A 22,393-nucleotide genomic window follows, 5' to 3' on the forward strand; every position below is an offset into this window, starting at 1 on the left:
GCTTCATGGGCTCCAGACCCCGCAACTTTAATGCCATCTGGGGACTCGGCGATGCCAGTAAAGTCACGAGCCAGCAACAGTCGGATAAATGAGGAGATAAAAGTCCTGGAATTTTGCAAGCTCTGTAAGCTATTGGACACTTAACCTGTGCTTAAAACTTTAGGGATGGCATGGCGATTGTTTCTGGGTTTTTTTGGGTTTTTTTACTTCATCCACTTTTTCCTACTGCTGATTCTCGTTCAAACCAGAACAAACCAGACATATTGCCCTTTAATATCACTTTATTCCAGAGCAAAAGGAATCACAGTCTTCCAATGCAATGCCACAGAGTACTGTACAGTATCGTTACAGAATCCATATTTACAGCTAAAATAAATACGCAAAAATAATCAAATTACAATGTGGACTTTAACCAATCACAACTACACCTATGGTTTCCATTCACATTACATAAGACCTTCCATCTCAGTCATAACAGTGCAGAGATAAACCGTCCCCCTCAGTAGCAAATACCAGCGCTCATACAGAACTTCATAAACCAGAAATAATAGTAACAACTTAAGAGGGAAAGTAAGCAAAAAGCAGCTTTAAACCGAACAGAACTGTTTGCAGAGTTGGGAGTAAATTGAAAACCTGAACAGCTGTGATCAAAGGAGCCCAGAGATCAGCACAATCCTGCAGGAAGTAAGAGGTTTAGAGCACAGAACGGTGAACAGACATTCAGAACGTGGCTGTTTTGGTTTCCCATTGTTCTTTTCTTCACATTAAAATGGAAGAAAAAAAGAACCTCAGATGAGACTCAGATGTCTTCTCGCTTCGTGCGGGAGAGAATTTTAAAAATGTGCTTTGTACTACTTAGGTGTCCCCTTTAAAACCGTCTCTGCCGTTGGTGTTTGAGATGCACATGTGGGAAGACATCAGAGGTTCATCTGCTCGGAGTTTACAGCCTCTGCTGCAGCAGATTCACAGGAGATAAACTAACGCAGACTGTCGGATTCCCCCGGTCCTGGAGAATTTATCTGAGATGCAACACGAAGGACAAAGGCCCAAACCCCCAGCGCCTGTGATATGTGTCGTGGCACGAAGCGCTCCCTTTACATGGACAACAGGGCCAAAACATAAGTCAATGTTTTTGCTTTCCCTTAACTTCATCGAGCAGAACTGATCTCGGATCAGGATGTGATTGTAAGATCTGAACTGAGGGTGAAGAGGAGAACTCTGAAGATGGTTTGGACAGTTGAGAAGCTGCAGGTGGGCCGGGAGCGGGGGGTGCGGGGGGGATGAGGAGGAACGGTCCACCTCATCCTCATCGGTCACTTCCGATATCGAAGGATTACTGGAACTGGAAAACAGAAGAGAGGCGTAACATTAAAGGACATAACTACGTGTTTGTAGATTTCAACTCTGCCGAAGTTTATAAGACATTCAAATGCTCACTGATGATGATCAGCAGAAGAGCGACGACTACCAGTGCAATAATCATCTTCATCTGTTGGGGAAATAAAACATTTGTCTCAAAACAAAACGTGGACAAAAGCCAACACAGACATAGAGCCTTGCAGAAGTCTTCAGATTATTAAGGCCAACGCAGAGCGTTATATAATAACTGGAAAGTGATACATGGTTTACAGTTTTGACCCTTTATCCAATACTTTTAGAGACGCAAAATCACTCATGATGCTGCCGCCGCCATGGCCCACCATAGTGAGTTCAGTGTTCGTTTTTCACCACACAGTTGTAAGAGGAGGTGCAACCCTCCTCTTACAACCCTCCTTCCTTTCTGGCTTTATTTAACACACACACACAAAAATCGGTATCAGCAGGTCAGGTTTTTTAAAGATCAGTGATCAGCCAGAAAACTGCAATTGGTGCTTGTAGTCCAGAGAAAGTTCCTTTTTGATGGGGCTAGAGCACATTCTTCCACATGCTTGCTGGGTACACTACATGACTTAGGTTAAAATCAGGGACTTTTTTTTTTTTAAATGTTTGTATGCAGATAGTCTGAAAGCAGACAGATACCCCACCTTCATGTCTCTCCACCACATCCTCCTGTGCAGCTGTTTGGCTCGGCTGCTGAACGCAGACGCATGGTCCGACAAGCTCTCTGCACCACGATGCGACCGCAGCGCAGAGCCAGGGAGCACACAATGAGAGACGACAGAACAAAAAGGACAAGTCAGTCACCGAAAAAACAAACAGGTTTCACTTAAGGCGTTAGATACACCGGCTTTACTGCCCTGGGTAGATGAGACAACTCTTTTGGCACAGGCTCATACATTTCCAAAATAGCAACATTTCCTCCAGCTTCCTTGTCGTAACATCTCCCCGCTGCCAGCTCGCCCCCGCGCTGCGGTCTGTTTCTGCGATATCGTTGTTAACGTGGTGTCTCTGAATGTTAACAGGAAGTGTCCGGCTCCCTAGCGTGCGGCGCTGCTCACCCTCTCTCTCTCTCTCTTTTTGCGTCTGCTGTTTCCATCTCCGTGTGCCTGTTTACGATCCGTCCCTACTACAAAGCGGCGCGCCCACACAGGGGCTTCTGGGAAGACGCTCGTTAATCCCGAGGAATTTGACGACGGGTCACCTGCCCGCGCGAGGTGTCAGCCGAAGCGCCGCGTCGTTCACGCGTTAAGGATGAGACGCGCGGTCGAGACGGGCCATAAGTCACAAACGCGTCGCATAAACAAGCAGACAAGAATGTCCTCCAGATGTGCATCGTTGTTGTGGCAGGTGGGTCAACATGACAGAGCGGAGCGCCTGTGTAGCATCTGTGTGTGCGAGTGTGTTGACGATGCACGAGACAGGAAACACAAACACGTGGATTTCAGCATCGTGTCTTCATCAGCGAGGTGAAACAGCCGCGGTCTCTTTGTTTGGAGCCTGGCTAGCGCGTAAATGTTACGTAACGGAGGGAAGACAACACAGCAGAGAGAGCTAGAGTCGTTAAGAGTTTTCAGATGGACAGCTGGGAAATCACTCAGAACCCGAACATAAAGCGAACAGCGAATATTTACACAGAGACATCTACTCACTACAAGGGAAAGTGTCTTTAATCAACCATGGAAAATGGTTTTGCTGTTTAATCTAGCTGTAATGTATAATCAATTGTTTTCTATTCGAGACTATATGAAAATATTTACAGGGGCTCCTTCACGATCTGATTAAGTCACTCAATCAGAAAGGAACAACTATTTGAAAGAAATCCCATTCACTTCATAACACACACCTGTTCTGCTGCTCATTTACAAGTTCGATATGATGTGTAAAGCTGCAGAGTATTTAGGTAGAAAGCTGAAAAGACGCATCTATTTCAGTTCTGATGCTCTTGATCATCTCATACCGCTTCACTGTTTATCTTCGTTTTACTGCAGATAAACAGTGATTCTGACTTTTCCCTCGCAACCCCGAGCTGCGGTGTGCCTCGGGTTAGTAGTTGGACCTGTTTCTTCCTTTTCTCTCTGTGCCTCTCGTGTTTTTTTTTACCACTTCTACGCTGATGACACACAGATTGACCCTTCCCTAAAGCCAGATGATCTCCCAACTCTCAAGAGCTCCACACTCATGCTTAGCAGTTATTAGCAAATTTAGTCCTGAGGACCATTAAACTATCATTAATGGTCATAAAATAATGTTTTCTGTTACTGTTGGACCGGATTCCAGTGCAGACACCTCACAAATGCATCACACTTTACCTTGTGACGACTTGAATTGCCTCCAACTGAATGGACCTGTTCTGACTTTCTGTACAAACAGTTTTTTTTAAGTGGATTCTCACTCAATAATACTTATTGAAAAAAAAAATTACAAAAACATATTTGTTGGTGTATTTCAGCCAATATACGTATCATCAGTCTATTTATATAGGAAAATGAGGACATGCAGATATGGCTACATGGATCTAGTTAAACTAAAGCAAAGGATCAGAAAATACAAAAAAAAAAAGAAAACTTGAGAGAAATTGTACTCAAATGTTTTGTCACTCACAGAAATACTGTCTCAGTGTTCTTATATATTTTTGTCATATGTTCTTACTGTATACTGAAGTCCTATAGTAGTTGTTTGAGAACTTTAAAAGGTTTTCATTAAAAATCATTTCTGTCAATATTTACAGATTTGGTTTTTCTTTTTTCTTTTGGTGGTGTGGCCACAACTTCTTAATATGATGAAGATGTGAAGAGTTTCCTGGCCTCACCCCAAAAGCGTCCATGTTTTGATCTCCGTACCATTTATGACTTTTTTTTTGCTTCGTTACATGCTGTTCCCTTACGCATAAAAACAAACGTCCTCCATCGTCAGATTTTTACTGGATGTGTGAGCGAGCCGGTTCCCGTTGAATGGGAGGCGCTCCCACTCTCATTAAATCCATCACGACACCGAATAGTGTCGTGATCATTCACCTCTTTGTCTGCAGACAGTTTCTAATTTTCCACATTTCCTGAACAGATGCTCCCCTTCCCCCGTCCCACAGAAAATTGATTTTACCCCCGTCCAATCAAATCCTGGTTCTTTCTACAGAATCTCAGTCTTTCTTGGACAAAAATGGTTTCTTTATGCCTGGACGTCGTTTAAAAGTGCCAATCCTGAGCAAGCTCTGCAGTGCTAACGATAATCTGCAACCAGATAATGCAGTTGGATGCTCTTAAGGGAAAAAAAGCAAAGAGTAGATTTGTAGTAATCCTAGTTGAGAAAAGAAGGATTTCAAGGAGAACTTCCTTTGTTCAAGCATTCAATCTGCTCTTCTGCACTCACTAGAGAATTCACTCATAGACAAATAGACTTACGAGTTATTAGATCTAAACCTTAACATTAATAAATGATTGGTAATGATGTTTAGGTTGAGATCTGGACAGTGTACTGTCTAATTTTAACTGCGGCACCTATTTAACTCTCTATGTCCGAGGCATTGTTTTGTTCATTCTGCACAGAGAAGTCAAGGTGGTCCCAAGGACAAAACGGGACTCGACCCAGCATGACGAATCCTAAGTCAGGCGGATAATGCTCTAAAATCCAGCATCTTTTGCAGTAGCCGTCACTTCAACTACTGCCTGGTAATTTGAGGATTTTTTTTCCCTTTAGAAACGAATAACCCTAATTATATTAATTGTGTTTTTCTCTTAAATTGGAAGCACATTGCCGAGAGTCTCAGTCCCACTCGAGTGTTTCCTTGACGCCTGTGTAAGCCCAAAGGGCCCGAGAGCTCTGATTGCAAAGTAAATGTTAGTAAAAACAACACTGATGCTCTCTCTGTGGAGTCGATTCGAGTGGATGAAAAGCACAAACGTCCCGTGAACGCGCAAAACCCAGAAGAGGTGTGACAGAAGGTGTGACGTTGCGACTCACCGGACTTGTCCTGCAGGTCATCGAGGCGTTCGCCCCTCTCTATCACCTTGGAGATGTTCTCCTGCATCACGTCGATCACCTCGTCAACCTGGGACTGCACGCTGAGGACGCAAATTAAAGCAGGGCACATACGGAATTTTTTTTTTTTTTTTTAAGGTATATTTGTTGCAAAAATCTAGTTATTGCCTTGTTGAAAAAGAAGCACTAGCAACTTCTGCTTACCCCTGATCTACTGTATTAACATTTTGAGGATTCAAAATAAAATTAAACTGAAATAACTTTCTTTTTATGTGATCTCATGCAAAAGCAGATACATAAAAGACTCCAGTCAGGAATTGGACGGGGGCGGGAGGGGTGGCATAAGAAAACAGGCCGCCGTCGCAAACACCTGAGGAATCTAACGGCCCGGGTTCAGACGAGCGGACGCATTGAAAGCCTGAACTTCTTACACAGGACATTCCTGCCATCGGTAATGACGGCGTCTAATTTCACGTGGGCACGACTGTGACAGACTGCAAGGTATGGAGCGAGCGTGAAGAAACGGCTTTGCATGCCAGACGGTCTCAACAATGACCTCCTCTGTTCTCCGGCTGTCTGCAAGGCGCTGGCAAAGATCGAACCAGAGCCTGCGCGATAAATTCTCTTGCACAACAACCAGCCACTTCTGGTAAACACGTCGGAGCCGCGGTTACATAACGGCAGCTTCAAAAAGTGTGGGGCCTCTGCCCCGGCCCCCGGTGTTTTACGGGGTTCGTACACTTTTCCCACAGTAAAATCCAAGCGTTTTCAAGTGCTTTCAAGGTAGCTTTTCAAACTTTTCCAGCACCACCAGCGTCTGGAGATAATATCAGTACAAATGAACTAAAGAAAAAAAAAGATAGTTTCAATTCACTGTTATATGGCTTCATTTAATACTGTTATTAATAATATCTTGTGATAGTATTCCACATTCTACAGCCGAGACAAGATTTGAAATGTGTCTCTTTTACACACGTGACTGGGTCCAAGAAAACTACAAAAAAAAAAAAAATCTATAAAGAAATGTTCTTGCTACATTTTTTGACATTTTTCAAATAGAAATAATTTTGGCAATTCCAACTGGCCTAAAACAAGAGATGTTTGGTGTGATTTAACTTCACACACTGAGAAAAAAAAAATGTATGTGTCCTTTTATTATCCTTCAAATACAGTACTTTTCAGCCGTTAACAACAAGCATTATCAAGCACTTTCAAGGACTTTGTACAGAAACCAAGCACTTTCCAAATCTTGATGACACCTAATTGAAATCTAATCGTTTTCAAGGATTTCAAAAACACATGCGTATCCTGCTTTTAGCTGCGATGAAGAATCTGTACTTACTGCTTCATTTTGTCATTCTGAGGTCCAAATCTGGGTCCGGTTGGACCTCTCCTGGGAAAAAAAAATATATATTAAGGAAGTTAAAGTTACCAGGTAATGTTTGAGTTGGGTCACTCAGGAAATCTAAACTGCGTTCTAAGATTAAGAACTGAGGTGCACAAGAATTTAGTTATTGTGGATTTCCTCCAGTTCACACATGGTCAAACATAAAAATACACCCCTACTAATATTTGGTTAAAATTCCAAACTAAAATGAGACAAACCACTAATTTTCAGTGGGGTTCAGCGGGTCGGGTCTCCCTGCTGTCCTGGTGGAACACACACTTCTCTTCTTATTTACACAGAACAAAACATTTCAGATAGCCCTGCGTTCTTTAATTTGTCCAATTGTTTAATGTACATGTGCTCAGGGTTTCTGCAAGTTCCACCAACTCAAATTTACTGCTTTTTAAGATCCCCTACAAATGGAATTTAAGACCTACATCTCCACACAAATGCACCACATCAGTGGTAAAGCGTCTCGCAGCATCTTCAAGTTTGCAACAGGCCTAACTTTTGGTAGTTTTTTTTTGTTTTGTTTTGTTTGTCCCAGTTTGGATTGCATGAGTGAAACTTGGGACGCACAGCTGCGAGTTCCAACTGGAAAACGACTCCAAACTGGTTTTGGAACAGATGAAACAGGATAACGGTTCATATCTGAAAAAGGCCCTGATCTCAACTCTGTTGAAAATTCACAGGCTGTTGCTTAAAAGTGGAACTCTTCACAGAAAAGAAAACAATTTAAATGAGTTCTACAATTTTTGTGGTGAAAAGTGAACAAATATCCAGTTAGGGTTATTCCAGGAACTGGTTGATGGCTACAAAAAAAAAAAACAACAACATATATTCCAACACAAACTCACAGAAAAAAGTCTTCCTCTTCATCAGAGTCTTCCTCCAGCAGATTCCTCTGTCGAAAAAAGAAAATATTGCGGCTCAGACAAAGATGAGATCAAGATGAGGGATCCTTGGAGTTGAGAACACTGATAAAAGAAATGGCATTTTTTTCCCCCCTCCAAAACACTATTTCAATGTTTATTTTTCTTTTCTTATTAACATGAATAAATTCAGTTTAGAGTTTAATAGATTAACACCTGTTTATGGGGATTATTTTGTTTCGGGACACTACCGCGCACGCAGCATCTCGTCTGCTTGGTGGATGACAGGGTGTGGTTCATCCGAGGCGCCTAGTGGTGATGCTGCTGATGCAGAAATAGAAACATTTCCGTACAATACGGCCGAAATAAGCGATCGATAGGAGCCTTTTTCCTTTTGCTCTCTGACGGCAACGCCAATAGTGAGATCAATCTGTGATGACTGGATGTCGTCTGTGCAGCTGTGCGTGCCAAAGCTCGATCCCCTGATCGTCGTCTAACTCCGAGCAAAAGCAATCAATACGCTGGGAAGTCAAAGTCAAAGTAAGAACAATACAACAATTATGAGATCTTAAAGTTGATTATTTTTCTAAGGCACAATCTTGGCCCAAAACCTCTGATTGCTTTAATCTGGGCACACAGTGCTTTTGTGTAAAATCCTATTCAGTGGAGAAAAAAACCCCCCAAAAAGCTGCATTAAATACTCATAGGAGCGGACGGATGAAGAAAAACAAAACTCAGCTCTGCTTAGATGGAGTTTCTTTTATGAGTAGTTCAACTAATAACATTCCAGTTATAGAAGCTGCAGCCATTACCATCGTCTTCCGAGCACTTCAACGCTACAAAGAGCAGAGAGAGACGAGGAAGGACCCGCATACCTTAATACACGTTCTACACACGCTTCATTTCCTTTGCAGGTCATCTGCAAGAAATCTGAAAAGACGGCGGCCACGTGAACATAAGGCTCTTCGTGAGTGCGAGGGCTAACGCTCTCCTTCTGCGCGACCTCCCTCCCGGTACCGGAGATGCGAGGAGAACTGGTAGTAATTATCAGAAGCAGAAAACTAGAAGGAGAGGAGAATGTTACGCAATCGTGCCACCCGCAAGGTCCCCCCACAGTAATCGTGGCTTTGATCCGAGTTAAAAACAACACAAAAGAAGAAGGGATGGGTGAGGAAGAGGAGGTGGGACAGGATGGGCAGCCTGATGAGGAGCAGATATTTGGCCGCGAGACTTTCTGGAGACTCCACCGTGTCGCCAATATTTTTATTGTTTGTTTGCTGTTTAATCCAAACCGTGATTTCTATTTATTCCATCTCCCTCTTCCATCATCGTGTATGTTTGCGTGTGTCGCTCCTTGTTTACTCGAGCCCTCCTGACAAACCAGAACCCCAAAACCCATGATTTTTTCCACCGCGTCTGGACCTCACCCTCTCGCTGCGGACGGATCCGGTGACCTCGTCGTCGTTGAGGTGTCGCTTAAACTTGGGGGGCATGTTGTCTTCGGGCTGCTCCTCCCGTTCTGGCTCCCTCTGTAGGACAGGAGGAGAAGATCACCAGTTTGAACAGAAAAGAGGGAGAGGACGGTTTTGATGTTTTCCATCCTCCAACGAGAGAAAACGAGTTAGCTGCCAACGCTGCCAATTGATCTATCCAAAATATAAAGATTGACTTATGAAGTCAATTATTCAAAGGGGCATCTCAAGAAATTAGATAATTAAAAAAAAAAAGGCAGAACCAGGATATCCTGAACACCTCTCTGAGAGGTTTTTCTTTATGCTAAAAGCTTTTCAATAAAATGTATTCCAAAACGTGATATTTCAGTATTAAATTATTTTTTCTTTGTCTTATGTCATATTATGGCTTAATTATCAAATTAAACAAAAACAAAGCCTTCCCTTAGGACTGGACAATAAATCAATAACAATATACATAATGATAGATACTTGATCAACATCAATAGATAACCCGGCATAGGAATGACTTTAGCTGGCAACCTCTCACGGCCAACTCCGAAAGGTGAGTGGCATCAACCAACTAACTAACTCGCTCACTCTTTGGTTACCTAGCAACAGCCTGTTGAGCACCTGGCGCAGTAGCAGTTTCAGGTTTTGCCACCGCGCCACATAGCTGCTTAAAAATAAAAAAAACAACAAACAGGAAAGGTCGTGGCACCAGTTTGATAGTATATCCAATGTTAAAAACAAAAAACTAATCAATATTAAACGCTTATGTTTTTGTTTCGTTTTTCAGCCATATCATTCAGCCTAACCTTTCAAGTAATGAGTCACTATATTATGTGTTACATAAGTATAGTATATCAACTGAAATATGTTATCTTCTCACTGATATTCTCAGAATTTGTATGAATTTGTACAGCTTTTAAATTATTTTAAATTTTTACATTTCTGACAGATTTAAAACTAAGATTGACTGGTTATTAAAAAAAAGGAAATGTCATCACTGCTCTGGATGCCACTGGGCCAAAAACAAATTCTACGAAGCGGATCTGGGAAACACGCTCTCCTTCCAAAAACACATCCTTGAATCTCAGTTTGGGTGCTATGTCTTCCAAAGAGGAGGGGAGGGAGAACACACAAACACAACTCAATAAAATCCCTCTGTGACACTGAGCTAAAAAACATGTGACCCAAGAACAACGAGCAATCATCCGAGGGGCGGGGAAGCATTCACACACACACACACACACACACACACACACACACGCATACACACACCACCCCATTTCTCACTGCGACAGTAAGACTTGTACCATTGATTCCGGTTAAGTCTGATACTTTCTTAACGTCCGCTTCTGGCGTTGCGTTTGGAAAAAAACTGCCTTTCCCCAGCCAAGAGAGCAGAGGGGAGGAGAAGCAGGGGACAGATCTGAAGAAAGTGAAGAAACACAGAGAGAAACAGGAGACTGCAGACCGAGCTAACGGGACGATTTACAGAGACAAATGCACTAATTCAACTAAATTCTTTGAAAGCTGCTACCAATGAAAAACACTGCAGAATTCACATCAAAGCACACAGATTTTTTAGCTAAACTTTGACAAGAATTGCTTAATAATTAGGCTTGTAAAGTAGTAATAATTATGAGCAGGCTTATAGATAATAGTCTTAATTAAATGGAAAGAGAGAACAGAGTTTTTACACATCTTTCATTTCAAAATTACATTTTTTTTACCTTTATTTCCCAGTTCTGGACATTTCATTTGAAGTCATCAACACTCATGCAACAGACAGATTATTTTCTCTGTATGATCCATAAAATACAAAATAACTTGATGGAGGGGTTGACGTTTGAGCAGTGTAGTGAAGCTCTGTTTCACAACTCTCAACAAAATTACGTCACTTCAAAATCACTGAGGCTCAGATTTCTCAAATCAGGACAGATTTGGAACTTTGAAATTATTATTTTTTTGAAATGGAACTCTCTTAAATTGATTAACAATCATTTTAAAAATAGCTCTTCCATTGCCTGTTCATTTTCAAATGAGTGTGTGTTAACGTGAGGCCTCTTGGCCAGAAGCTTAAAATCCCCAAAAAGGATGACTAAAATATTAAAGCTTCATCTGGCAATTGAAAGATAAAGAGCGTCAAATATATATATATGGAAACTGAGATTTGTATCTAAAACAAATTAAGTGAGAACATTGGGAAGAATGCATTTTCTAAAAGTGCTGTCAGCCTGCTGCACTTTCCCCTGAATTATTATTCAGCTTCATCAATGTAATTTCCCTTGAGAATTAATGAAGTATTTCTGACTCGAAGTTGAACTGAATAAGTATTTATGGAAACATTTAGACGAGGGGTTCCCATCTCCAGTCCTCAAAAGCCAACACGCTGCTTCAACACGACTGAATAAATGGATGAATTCCCTGCGACGCATGCTGCCAAGCTCTGCACAGGCCTGACTTCCCTGCTGAACCAGGAAAGCATAAAAACATGCAGGACTCTTGAGAACTGGAGTTGGACACTCTTGGTTTGCATGCATGTGTGTGTTAACGGGCAGCCTCCTTCACATGTAATTGTGTAGATGTTGATATCTAAAGTGCATTAAAGTGAAACGAATAAACTCAGAAATTCCTCACACGGTGTACATGAACACAAAGCACTTGCAAGATGCATGGAAATGCTAGTCTCTATTATCTTTTTTTTTTTTTTAATGTCGTAATAGAAAGACATTGTCTTCTGTTTGAGTTTATTCTCATTTAATATTTTTGAGTAATATTGATTAGCAATGCTCACATATGGGCATTAAGATCAAAGTTAGTCATTTTTAACATACTAGTAGCTGTTCAATAAGTACACCTGGGCCGATGTTAATGACCACTGTTTATTTCCATCTTGTTGACATTTGTGTATATGTTTCCAGATGGGTGGACATTTGGTCATGTCACAGTGATGCAGTAAAGGACTATGGGATGTTTAACTGAAGTAAAGAAGTAATGTCAGCAGTGTGGTCATTTTTCATGGTGGAAAAAGAGTACAGAAACATATACAATATAAATAACATTGGTAAATATCAAATATCAGCCATGATGTCGATATTGGCCTAAATGTTCGTATAGGTGCATCACTAGTATTGACAAAGACATAAATAATAAAAGCTCAATTTGATTTATTCTTAGCTTTTATACAACAATGTATTTATTGCTTTAATAGTTAAATCGGTGTATTGAAAATACACTTTCAAATTTACAATATTCCTAAAAATATATATATAAATAAATTCCTACAAACATTTTCCATTCTTGTAGGAACATGTGAAAGAGCAGAGCTACTCAGTATCATGGAAACATCACATTCTGATGTGAATGTGAAGAATATTGTTTACTCTTGTAAACAATATTCTTCATCATAACTCCCTTTTCATTCTACTGGATGTTTTCACCATCTCTCTGAGACTGAGGTTATCGCTCCCCAATATCAAGTGAGGGCGTAAAGGACAGTAAAAGTCCATCCATGTGGACAAATACATTATTGGAAAGCAGGAAGTTTCGATGTCCCGCATGTACTACTGAATATTCTTTCCATGCACTCTTTTGTGGCTGAGATACCGCAGACTTTGATGGCAGACATGATGTCGTGTGCAGCTCCGACTTAAATGAACAGAAAAATTTTAATTGCTTTATTTTGATGTTATTCATAGATGTTTTCAGCACACAACAATTTTTATATATATTTTTTTTAAAAAACGAGGTAAAAGTTTGTTGTTGCTTCTTAATGTCAAATCCAAACAGCGTTTTCTTTAAAAGGTTAACTGATCTGGTGCCGGAGTGACCCTATATTCAAACATCAATTGTCATTTCTCTTTTTACCTACTTTCTATTTCGTTGCTCGTGTCTATCAACTATTATTTTAAAGGCACAATCTGCACAAATCTTCATTGTGAAGCTGTTATAGCTAGTTGTGTCTTCTTGTGAAGTTTGGGTGGTAGGACGCGGGGAGAGCCCAAAACACATCCTATTAAAAGCAGATAGTACAGCAAGATGATTATTTTTAACCTGCGCGTATCCAGAAACACTGATTTATGCCACCCATCCATCCATCCATTTTCTGTGCACCCTTGTCCCTAATGGGGTCGGGAGGGTTGCTGGTGTCTATCTCCAGCTACGTTCCAGGCGGGAGGCGGGGTACACCCTGGACAGGTCGCCAGTCTGTCGCAGGGCAACACAAAGACATACAGGACAAACAACCATGCACACACACACACACCCCTAGGGAGAATTTAGATAGACCAATTAACCTAACAGTCATGTTTTTGGACTGTGGGAGGAAGCCGGAGTACCCGGAGAGAACCCACGCATGCACAGGGAGAACATGCAAACTCCATGCAGAAAGACCCCGGCCGGGAATCGAACCCAGGACCTTCTTGCTGCAAGGCAACAGTGCTACCAACTGCGCCACTGTGCAGCCCACAGTGTGGGTGTGATGTGGCATTTATGCCACATCACACCCATTTCAACTTTAGCTTTTCATTAAGCTTTGTTTATATTGCCCTGAAAAAAGAAAAACCCCACTCGAGTCTCGTTTTCTACAACCACACGTAACTTATTATAGACGTTTAAAGCAGAAACTACCGTAAGAACTAGTCAACTGCAAAACCCCACAGATTAATTACAATATAATAAAACAGGCCGCTTCTAGGCTAGGCTAAGCTAAGCTAGGCTAGGCTAAGCTAAAGTAAGCTAGGTTAGGCTAAGGATGCCAACGTCACCAGCTACCTGCTGTTCGTCCGGAGATCCGCTGAATAAACTCCTCCACACAGAGCTCTGTTGCCAGTCCAGAGATTTCACACTTTTAGAAGCCTTATAAATCGCTCCGGTTCATTTTACAGGCTGTCCTGAACGATGGGACACCGTAATCATTGTGGATGTTAGAGATGAACCTCCGGCCTCTTTCCTCGGTCTGAATCAGCTGACCACAGGCTGGCAGGAAGTCGCAAACAGCTGGATGAGGAGAGAGATCGCCACCGATTTTTGAGGGTTGCGCGATTATTTCCGCCTCTTCTTTCAGTATTATTTCATATGCTTTTATATGTTCCGGTCCTACCCAATAATGTCTTGATGATTTATTTGGTTATTGGTGGTGGTGACTGAGTGGAGTAAAATAAACAGAATCGATAGGGCCAACATCGTTCTCAAAAAGATACTGATGGAGTCTATTAAATCAAAAGTTTTCATAAATTACAAAATTTTGCTCATATATAATTGTAAAAGTATAAACCGATTTTTTTAGGTCATCTTCCTCCAAAGCAATAATTTCTGATAAATATCTACCATAAGAAATACAGTATATTGCTGTGTTACCCCCATTTTATTCGTACTTTTAGGTTTTAAAATGAAGAAAAACACAAAACCTTTGCAGAAAAAAAAGAAAAAAAGCGTAGACACATTTTATTTCATGGGACATTGGTATTTGTGGGAAACTGTGTAGAAAAATAGACATATTAATGCAGTTTCAAATCTAGGCCCAAATAGCTGCTTGTGGCGTCTGGTTGGTGATGTTTAGGTCACTATCTTAAGCCTCAGGAAAAGTTCAAAAGTATTTCACTACATGAAATCTCAGAAAGCCTTTGATAAAATATAGGTTTAATATTGCTTTCCTTCCAGATTTCTTAGTTTCAATCTGTCTACTGTTGCTCAGTTTGTCAGAATTTTAGCAGCACGTTTGGCGCTCCACGTCCTCCTCGCCTTTAGGGGGCAGCAGAACGCCTGTTGAACACATAGGAACCAAAACACGAAGCAGAGCAAAGGTTGAACCAGAGTGCATGTGGATATTTTTGCACGATTACGCCGCATGTAAGTCAATGTGTATTTCGGTTCTAATCCTTTAAACATGTAGTGTTTGTGTGCCTGTAGTCAGTCCGTAATACTCTACGTGTTAGCTGACGTTTCTCTTCCTCGGCAGCTGTCTTTATCCCTAACAGTGAGATGCAGACCGCAGCAGGAGTGGGCTCTCCTCAGCTTCGCCCTCTATTTGGCGGAGCTCTGTCGGCGGTCATCCCCTACAACGTCACCGACATTAGCGAGCTGAGGGAGATCCCGGACAACCAGGAGGTGTTCGCCCACCCCCACACCGACCAGAGCCTGATCGTGGAGCTGCTGGAGTACCAGGGCCAGGTGGCCGACCAGGACGCAGCCAGGTACCACTTTGAGGACATCGCGGGCAGCAACAAAGCTCAGGAGCCAGGAGCCTTCGAAGTGAGTAGTGTTGCGGCCCTACCCAAAGCCGAGGTGTCCCTGCCGGAGTGCAGCAGCGCCTGGATGCTGAAGGGGACACAGTGTGTGTCCAAGTTCAACGAAGAGGCCAGGAACACGGTGAGCATCCACTTGGGTCTGCTCCGCCTGCCGCAGTTCTCCACAGATATCCTGATAACCTTCAACGACCCGCAGAGCATCAGCCCCGACAGCAGCAGCGCCTCTGCAGCGCTGACGCACAGAGAGCCGTGGACCGTGGACGACTTCCGGCGCACTTTACTGTCTCTGACTTTGCACGACCCTGGCCTGTTTGGCTAGAACTTTCACTTCTTGCACCACCAGACTCGGACTATTTATTGTTTTTCTCTCACACACGTTATAGACAAGACATGATTTTAAGAACCAGACATTATAGGTGAAATACGGTCTCCTTTTTTTCTGGCAGGCAAATTAAATTATAATCAAACTTCTTGTCATGTGGTCATAGCTTTTGTTGTAAATGATGTTTCATGTAACTCTGACCTATGAATGACTGGCACGCAGACGTCCCCTTTAATATCCATCCTATTCAGTATTAAAAACGACATGCTTGTATAATTTAATATACTTTATCTATCTGAATAAGCCTGATAGAAGTTCATAATTAAAAAGAATAAGACGCTTAAAAAAAGCACTAAGTTTGTCCCACTGTAGCATGCCAGCTACAGTTGCAAAAGCATCAGTTTGTTGAGATTTTGTAAACCACAAACTTCAGTTTGTTTCCTAGAATCTTATGCAACACACCACCTCACGTTAGTGCATAATTGTTGAGTGAAAGGGAAATTATGTGTTCATCTTCATTGCTATTTCGATCCCCGTAAACAGAACCCAGTGCCACTAATTGACTTCAGAAGTAGCGTATGTAAATTATCCTTACTAGAATAACTCCAGTTCTTCTGTGAAGGCCTGAGAGGTTTGCTAGAGAACAAGCAACATCATGAAGATCAAGCAACTTCAGACAGTTAAGGGAGAAAGTTGTGGCAAAGTTTAAAGCCAAGTTAAGTTCTTCATTCCAAATTTTGGACATCTTACGAAGAATTCTTTAAAATATCTAAAAACATAAAAAGTTCAAGAACACTGAAATCCTAAAGACCCACAGTTGTCCAAAAAGAAAAAAAAAACACGATGGAAGGTGTTTTGGTCAGATAAGATCAAGACAATTTTTGATCAACATCCCAAATGATGTAAATGTAGAAACACTAACACTGGGCTTTTATTTGATCATTTATAATTCTAGTTTATTGTCACAATAAATTCCAGTTAATGTTTAGAAGAAACAAAAAACCAACTACCTGTATTGTCAGGATTGTTAGGTTTACTGTTTTCTCCACCATTTGTTCAATGGGATCAATAAAGTATTTTTGAATAAATATCAGCAAACTTGAAAATATGATTAAATGCAGCTACTGAGTGCAGATTAGTGATACAAATCACAATTCTTTATGTGGCTCCTAAAGAAGTTTTTTTTTTTTTTTACAAATCGGTATGTTTTTCAAGAGCTGCAGTTGTGTTTGTGGGGCTATGATTACTGTACCATACCTAAAAAATGTCTAATCATCACTTTTGTTATCACAATAGAACCTTGAATATCATGATAAAACTTTAAGTCCATATCATCTCCCCCACCCCCTGCTTACAATGCCCATAGCGTCATGCTAGCACAATGTTTTTCTTCAGCAAAGACGAGGAAGCTCAGAGTTGATGGAAAGATGGAGCTAAAAACGTGAGCGGTCCTGTTTACGCCTACAAAAGACTTGAGGTGGAGGATACAGCCGTAGGTGCAGCTACAGATGTGTTTGTGGTATTAAATCTTGGCTTATGTCTTCTGAATTCTGCTGCATCAGAATCTGCATGTGTGACCGCAGGCTTGAAGAAAGTAACTACAAAACCAGAAATTGTTAAGATTTTTATGTTAAGCATTAATTAAAAAGAAAGACATGGACATATTTATGCTTGTCTGCGGTAGGACCTGGCCTGATCATCACCATAGAATCATTATGAATTCTATTATGTATCAGAGGGTGCTTGGGGAAAATATGAGACCAGCTGTTAAAAATAAAAAAAAATAAAAAAAAGATCAAGTAAAAGCTGAAGCAGAACGGGGCCCTGTGGCATGACAACGACCCGAAACCTGCCAGGAAATCCACCGAGGACTGGTTGAGAGTTAATGGAAGAAATGGAAAGTCTTGGAAATGAGTCAGAGCCCAGACCTTTTTACAGACTGTGCATAATAGTTCTTAATCATTAATTTATTCAACACAATCTTTGTTGTTTACTTGAAGCATTGTGGATTTTGTGTGTGTGTGCTACAGAAATGCCAGGTAGATGCGCAGCTGTGTGTCAACCGGGTCGTGGCAGAAACACATTCTGGCCCAGAGAGACTCTTTAGAAGTGCACTTAAACCATAACCTTCCGTCGCAGACTATATTATTAGTCCGGTTAGTGTCTGCCAGCTTGGCCTCCACAGTTTAAATCACCATATTTCTAAGAGTACAGTGGTAATACAAACTGTCTCAATGGTAAAGTTCATATTAGTTAAGGGGAAATGTGATCACACAGATGGGGAAGGGGGAAAAGGTAAACTGTAAGTACTAAAACACAAAACTGAGTGTTTCGGTGCTCTGGATTTGGTCATAAACATAGAGCAGCCTGGGGATGACTCTCAGCAGGAATATGTATTAGGTCATGTGTTTCCATCATTCACAGCAGCAGGTTCATGGTGGAATAATTCATCCTTCTGAACCTTTTAAATGTCTTGGAGAGACTTCATTCACAAGAGAGTTTGTTGAAACGCAAAATTTATGGGACGGAAAATGGACATCGCTTTGAAAGGTGAAACCAGTCTTTTCAGATTTGAAGTCGCGCATAACATATTTTGAGCTGTTTTAAGGACGAGGTTCAATCATTAGAAAGAAAAGAAAAGAAAAAAAAAAGCCAAGTATCAGCAGGCGTTTACTGTTTTAATAAAACCCGCCACAGCGGGAGACGGCAGGTAAGTCTTGCAAACCAGTTAAAAGGAAGTGCAGCTTGTCTCCCCAAAGCCACATCAAACTCTCCTCTTCCTCTGGCTTAATCCTAATGGATGAAAAGCTCATAAAGTCAGGCATCCTTTTCTCCTGGAGCAACGCATTCCTTTAGCAAACACAACATTGCAGCAGCAAAGTCTCCTTCAGATCACTTTGGATAAACCGGCTATTACTGGTTCTGCTTGTCGTAAAGTTGATAATGTCCTGTTTGCCGGGCCTGATGAAGAGGTTTCGGGAAAATGCATCCAAGTTAATGTCCGGATATGGTTTTCCAAACTCTTATCAGGCTGAGGCTTTTCCGGAGCTTAAAAACATCATCAAGTTTCCCTACTCGTAATCACAGCAATCATTTTTAAATGCTGTCATGAAGGTTTATGTCCTAACTACCGAAAATGTTGCCAACATGTCCACGCCGAAAGGATGTATGAATGCTAAACATGCTTTGCCCCAGTATATCTGATACTTGCTGTAAAACAAACTGGTTTTCATTAGTCAAGCAAAACGCATGAGTTTTTATTGAAACATAGCAGTTTGTCAAGACATGTCTTCACTAAAATGCTCCAGTTTTACAGTAAGACATTTCATATCTTACATATGCCTCTTGCATATTAACCCAGAGCCAACCTGAAGCGTAAACAAGCTGACCATCTGCTTCCTAAAGATTCTGAAGACAAATTAGAGAAGTTTGATGTTTTTTTAGGTTTTGGGCCCATCTTTTGTAACTCTAATAACTTCAACTCTTCTGAAGAGGCTTTCCACAAGGTTTATGGTGATGCTTATGGGAATGTTTTTTGACAATTTCCTAATTTATAAGGCCTGAGTCACAGTCCTTGCTTCATATTTATCCCAAATGTGCTCTCTTGGATTGATGTCAGGACTCATTTCTTTTTGAACCTTGCGTCGTGCGCTGGTGAGCAGTCCTGTTGGAACAGGAAGGGCCCATCCTGAAGCTGTTCCAACAAAGTTGGGAGCATGAAATTGTCCAAAATGTCTTGGTTGAGTTATTGAGTTCATATGCTGACACAACATATAAGCAAGAAAAAAGTTATTTTTACATCCTATCAAGGTTCAGGGACTACTGTTATTCAAGATAGAAAAAAATACAACATTCATTAAATTAAAACTAGAATTAAATGCATAAGTGTGAATTTATTGTGATTTTTTAAAAATTTAGTCATGGTAAAAATTACCACCACATATGGAACAAAAGGATGGTATAGCCAGCCAGTTATTTCAGAAGCTTGTTGATGGCTTCAGAAACATGTATCAAAGGTACAACATGGTAAAGGACATTTGATTAAGGATTAGTGAGTGTGTGTGTAACTTTGATCCCTTTTAAACTAGACAAAACTCTAAATTCAAATTTGTCCACCAAATTGTTTTTAAAAACTCGTTTAAGTTGTTAGCTGGATTATCATTTTATCTGGATAAAACAGCAGCTTAAATAAGTCACTAAAAATCAAATCTAACCAAAGTTCACTAAAAACAACACTCATTTATGTGATAAGCATGCGTGGAGTGCTTATCTGGTATATCTATATATATATACCAGAACTGTACCAATATAAGTATTCCAGACATGTTCCAACTGGTCTAAAAGAAAACACGTTTATGAGCCTGACTCATCCTCAGTACTTCTAATAGGCATCAGTCACAGGTGAATGCGTAGTTCCTGTTCAGAGACCAGTCATTTTTTTTTTAACCAAATCTCTTCTGGTATCACTGTGCTATGTCCACTGAACACCCCACTCTCCCCATCAGGGGCCGTCTCCTCCCAAACTCCCTTCCCTCCATCTTTTTTGGACTCCATCTTGAACAACTTTCTGCTTCTTGTGCCAAAATCCACGGGCCCAGCCTTAGAAACAGAGAGATCTGCTGCTCTCATCAGGACCCAGGAGCTTTTCATTTCATGAATTATGGTCTTTTCTGAGTCTATCTTTGTCAGTCCCAGGAAACTAAAACTCAAACAGGCGACTTGGAGATTCTACTTTGGCACAGGAGAGCAAAACTGGAGGAAGTGATCGCTGCCTTTTTAAAAAAAATTACCTTACAGTTATTGTGATCATGGTATTTATAAATAAAACATATTCCAAAACAATTTGTGTCAAAGACTGACTCACAAAATAGAACCTTCGAAAATAAAAGTTTATTCAAATTAAGACAGAAACAGATATAACCCAAGCCCCGTTCAGCGGTAGGCTTCACAACACAGTAATTACAAGGTGAACCATCTAATTTCAATCCAGGTCGGTGCACTTTTTTGAAACCAAAGAACTTTTACTCATCCTGCTTGTTCTTCTTGCTCTCTTGTGAGGTACGGTTGATTTTTGCAAAGTGCTCGGACATGGCCGCAAGTGCCCGGTAGCGGTGAGAGATTGAATTCTTTACTTCTTTGGGAAGTTCGGCATAACTACAGATAAGAGAGAAAAGAAAAAGTTAGAGGACAAAGAAAGATTAAGCATTTTTAAAACAGTGCATTGACAAAGGCACTTTATCCCTAATAGGATGGGGGTTCTGATTTGGTATTTTCTATATCCACTCTAACAGTGTGTTATCCTCTGGCTCCCTCTTGTGGTAAAAAGCAAATAGTTGTTTACGTTTTGTCATATCCGTCTGGCTCGAAACAGGGATCCCATCCAAAGTCTGGAGGCCCCCTGGGCTCCACAATCATCCCCTAAATTATGTTGAGAAGTATGTCAGAGGCAAAACTACACAACGCAGCCACTAAAGAAATGTCAGTGAGACAGAATCTAACCTCAACTTTCCCTCTGAAGAGCTGCACGGGTTCACCTCTACCAGCGCTGAATGCAAAGGTGCAGAGAGCCCACGCTGATTTATCCTCAAAGCCAGCTAAGAGCGTGTGGAGGCCTGAATTACAATCCCACAACCAAATACCAAAAGATTAGAAATATTGCAGAGCTTTAATCACAATTTGTTTACCCAACATTAAATGAACAATTACTTTACTACTTACCTCTTGGCTTTAGTTGATTAAGAAACCATTTGCTAGAAACAAACAAACAAAAAAACCCCTATTAACATTGGTAAAGTTTTATGATCTGAGATGTACGACTTTATTAGGAATAGGAACTGCACTTACATGTAAGGACCAGGCAGTCCTCCTAAAGCCCGGAAACACAGGCAGGTGTCCTCCACTATGACTGGTCCATCAATCTTCAGGATAAAAAATGCAGTTTCACTTTTATGCTAACAAAGTTAGGTGAAAATGAGGGGGGGTGTCTTGCAGTTATACAGTTACAATATAATGTACCTGCCGTGCGGCCTCCTTACACTTCTGTATGCAAACTTCGTCCGGCTCCCCCTGGTACTCAGGCACTGGAGTATAGTGGGCAGAGCGTGAAGCGTGGGCAGAGACAGAGAGTTATGCTATTATATTGTTTATATGTATCTTGACTTGTGGTGAACACGTAAAACACACAAGTAAAACAGAACGTTTTACTTTTGCCACGTTGCTACGTTTAACTTAACGTAGCAACGTTTTACTTGTGGTCAAGTAAAACTGAACGTTTAACTTGTGGTCCCAAAATGCCTCTGCTTCCTTAGCTGCTACTGAATGAGGCTATTCAGTAGCAGCTCATTTTAAGTGAGGTGTCTCCTTTAAGTACTTACAATCAATCTTTTTCGGCACGACTTTGTAGGGAAATTGGTCTCCGAGTATATGGACAACCTGAAAGATGTGGGAGGGGGGGAAACGAAGTTAGAAATATAAACGGTACATCTAAAACGCAGCTCACGGATGTAACAAACAAATTTGATACGTGTAAGAAAAATAGAGACTTTAAACATAAAACAAGACAGTAGCAAATAACAAAATGTCAAACTCTTACTTCTTCGACTTTCTTTGCGTTTCCAGTCACAAAGACGACAGTTTTTCTTGCTGGGGCAGCCATGTTTAACCACACCGGGAGAACTAAAAAAACCCGGACCTTCAGAGTTCCACTTTAGCCAATGAAATCACTCCCTTCACCTCGCAGCGAATGAGGT

General features: G+C 41.1%; 3 protein-coding genes across 7 annotated transcripts; 1 reads left to right on the top strand and 2 right to left on the bottom strand.

Annotated features, from left to right (window-relative positions):
- Positions 1-198: 198 nt before the first annotated feature.
- On the bottom strand, positions 199-14,076 carry vamp4 (vesicle-associated membrane protein 4). 5 transcript variants are annotated; one of them, XM_032571774.1, is made up of 9 exons: positions 13,848-14,075; positions 10,385-10,500; positions 9,042-9,143; positions 7,600-7,646; positions 6,698-6,748; positions 5,338-5,438; positions 2,025-2,104; positions 1,438-1,489; positions 199-1,342 (listed from the first exon to the last, which is right to left on the bottom strand). In XM_032571774.1, exons 2-9 carry the CDS (start codon positions 10,385-10,387, stop codon positions 1,314-1,316), a joined length of 465 nt encoding a protein of 154 aa, XP_032427665.1. In that variant the 5' UTR covers positions 10,388-10,500; positions 13,848-14,075; the 3' UTR covers positions 199-1,313. The 5 variants fall into 5 exon arrangements, with proteins under 5 accessions (XP_032427665.1, XP_032427664.1, XP_032427669.1 ...); XM_032571773.1 differs by having other exon boundaries at positions 13,841-14,075; XM_032571778.1 differs by lacking the exon at positions 10,385-10,500 and having other exon boundaries at positions 13,848-14,076.
- Positions 14,077-14,691: 615 nt separating this feature from the next.
- On the top strand, positions 14,692-16,732 carry rangrf (RAN guanine nucleotide release factor). Its single transcript, XM_032571772.1, has 2 exons — positions 14,692-14,924; positions 15,034-16,732. The coding sequence occupies exons 1-2, from the start codon at positions 14,894-14,896 to the stop codon at positions 15,639-15,641; spliced, it is 639 nt and encodes a 212-aa protein (XP_032427663.1). The 5' UTR covers positions 14,692-14,893; the 3' UTR covers positions 15,642-16,732.
- A 3,782-nt stretch (positions 16,733-20,514) lies between these two features.
- Positions 20,515-22,361, bottom strand: itpa (inosine triphosphatase (nucleoside triphosphate pyrophosphatase)). The gene is made up of 8 exons (XM_032573105.1): positions 22,237-22,361; positions 22,019-22,076; positions 21,660-21,724; positions 21,489-21,562; positions 21,363-21,394; positions 21,144-21,256; positions 20,986-21,062; positions 20,515-20,798 (listed from the first exon to the last, which is right to left on the bottom strand). Exons 1-8 carry the CDS (start codon positions 22,297-22,299, stop codon positions 20,666-20,668), a joined length of 615 nt encoding a protein of 204 aa, XP_032428996.1. The 5' UTR covers positions 22,300-22,361; the 3' UTR covers positions 20,515-20,665.
- Between the last annotated feature and the right edge of the window lie 32 nt (positions 22,362-22,393).

Source organism: Xiphophorus hellerii, chromosome 9 (genome assembly GCF_003331165.1).
Source record: "Xiphophorus hellerii strain 12219 chromosome 9, Xiphophorus_hellerii-4.1, whole genome shotgun sequence".
NCBI lineage: Eukaryota > Metazoa > Chordata > Actinopteri > Cyprinodontiformes > Poeciliidae > Xiphophorus > Xiphophorus hellerii.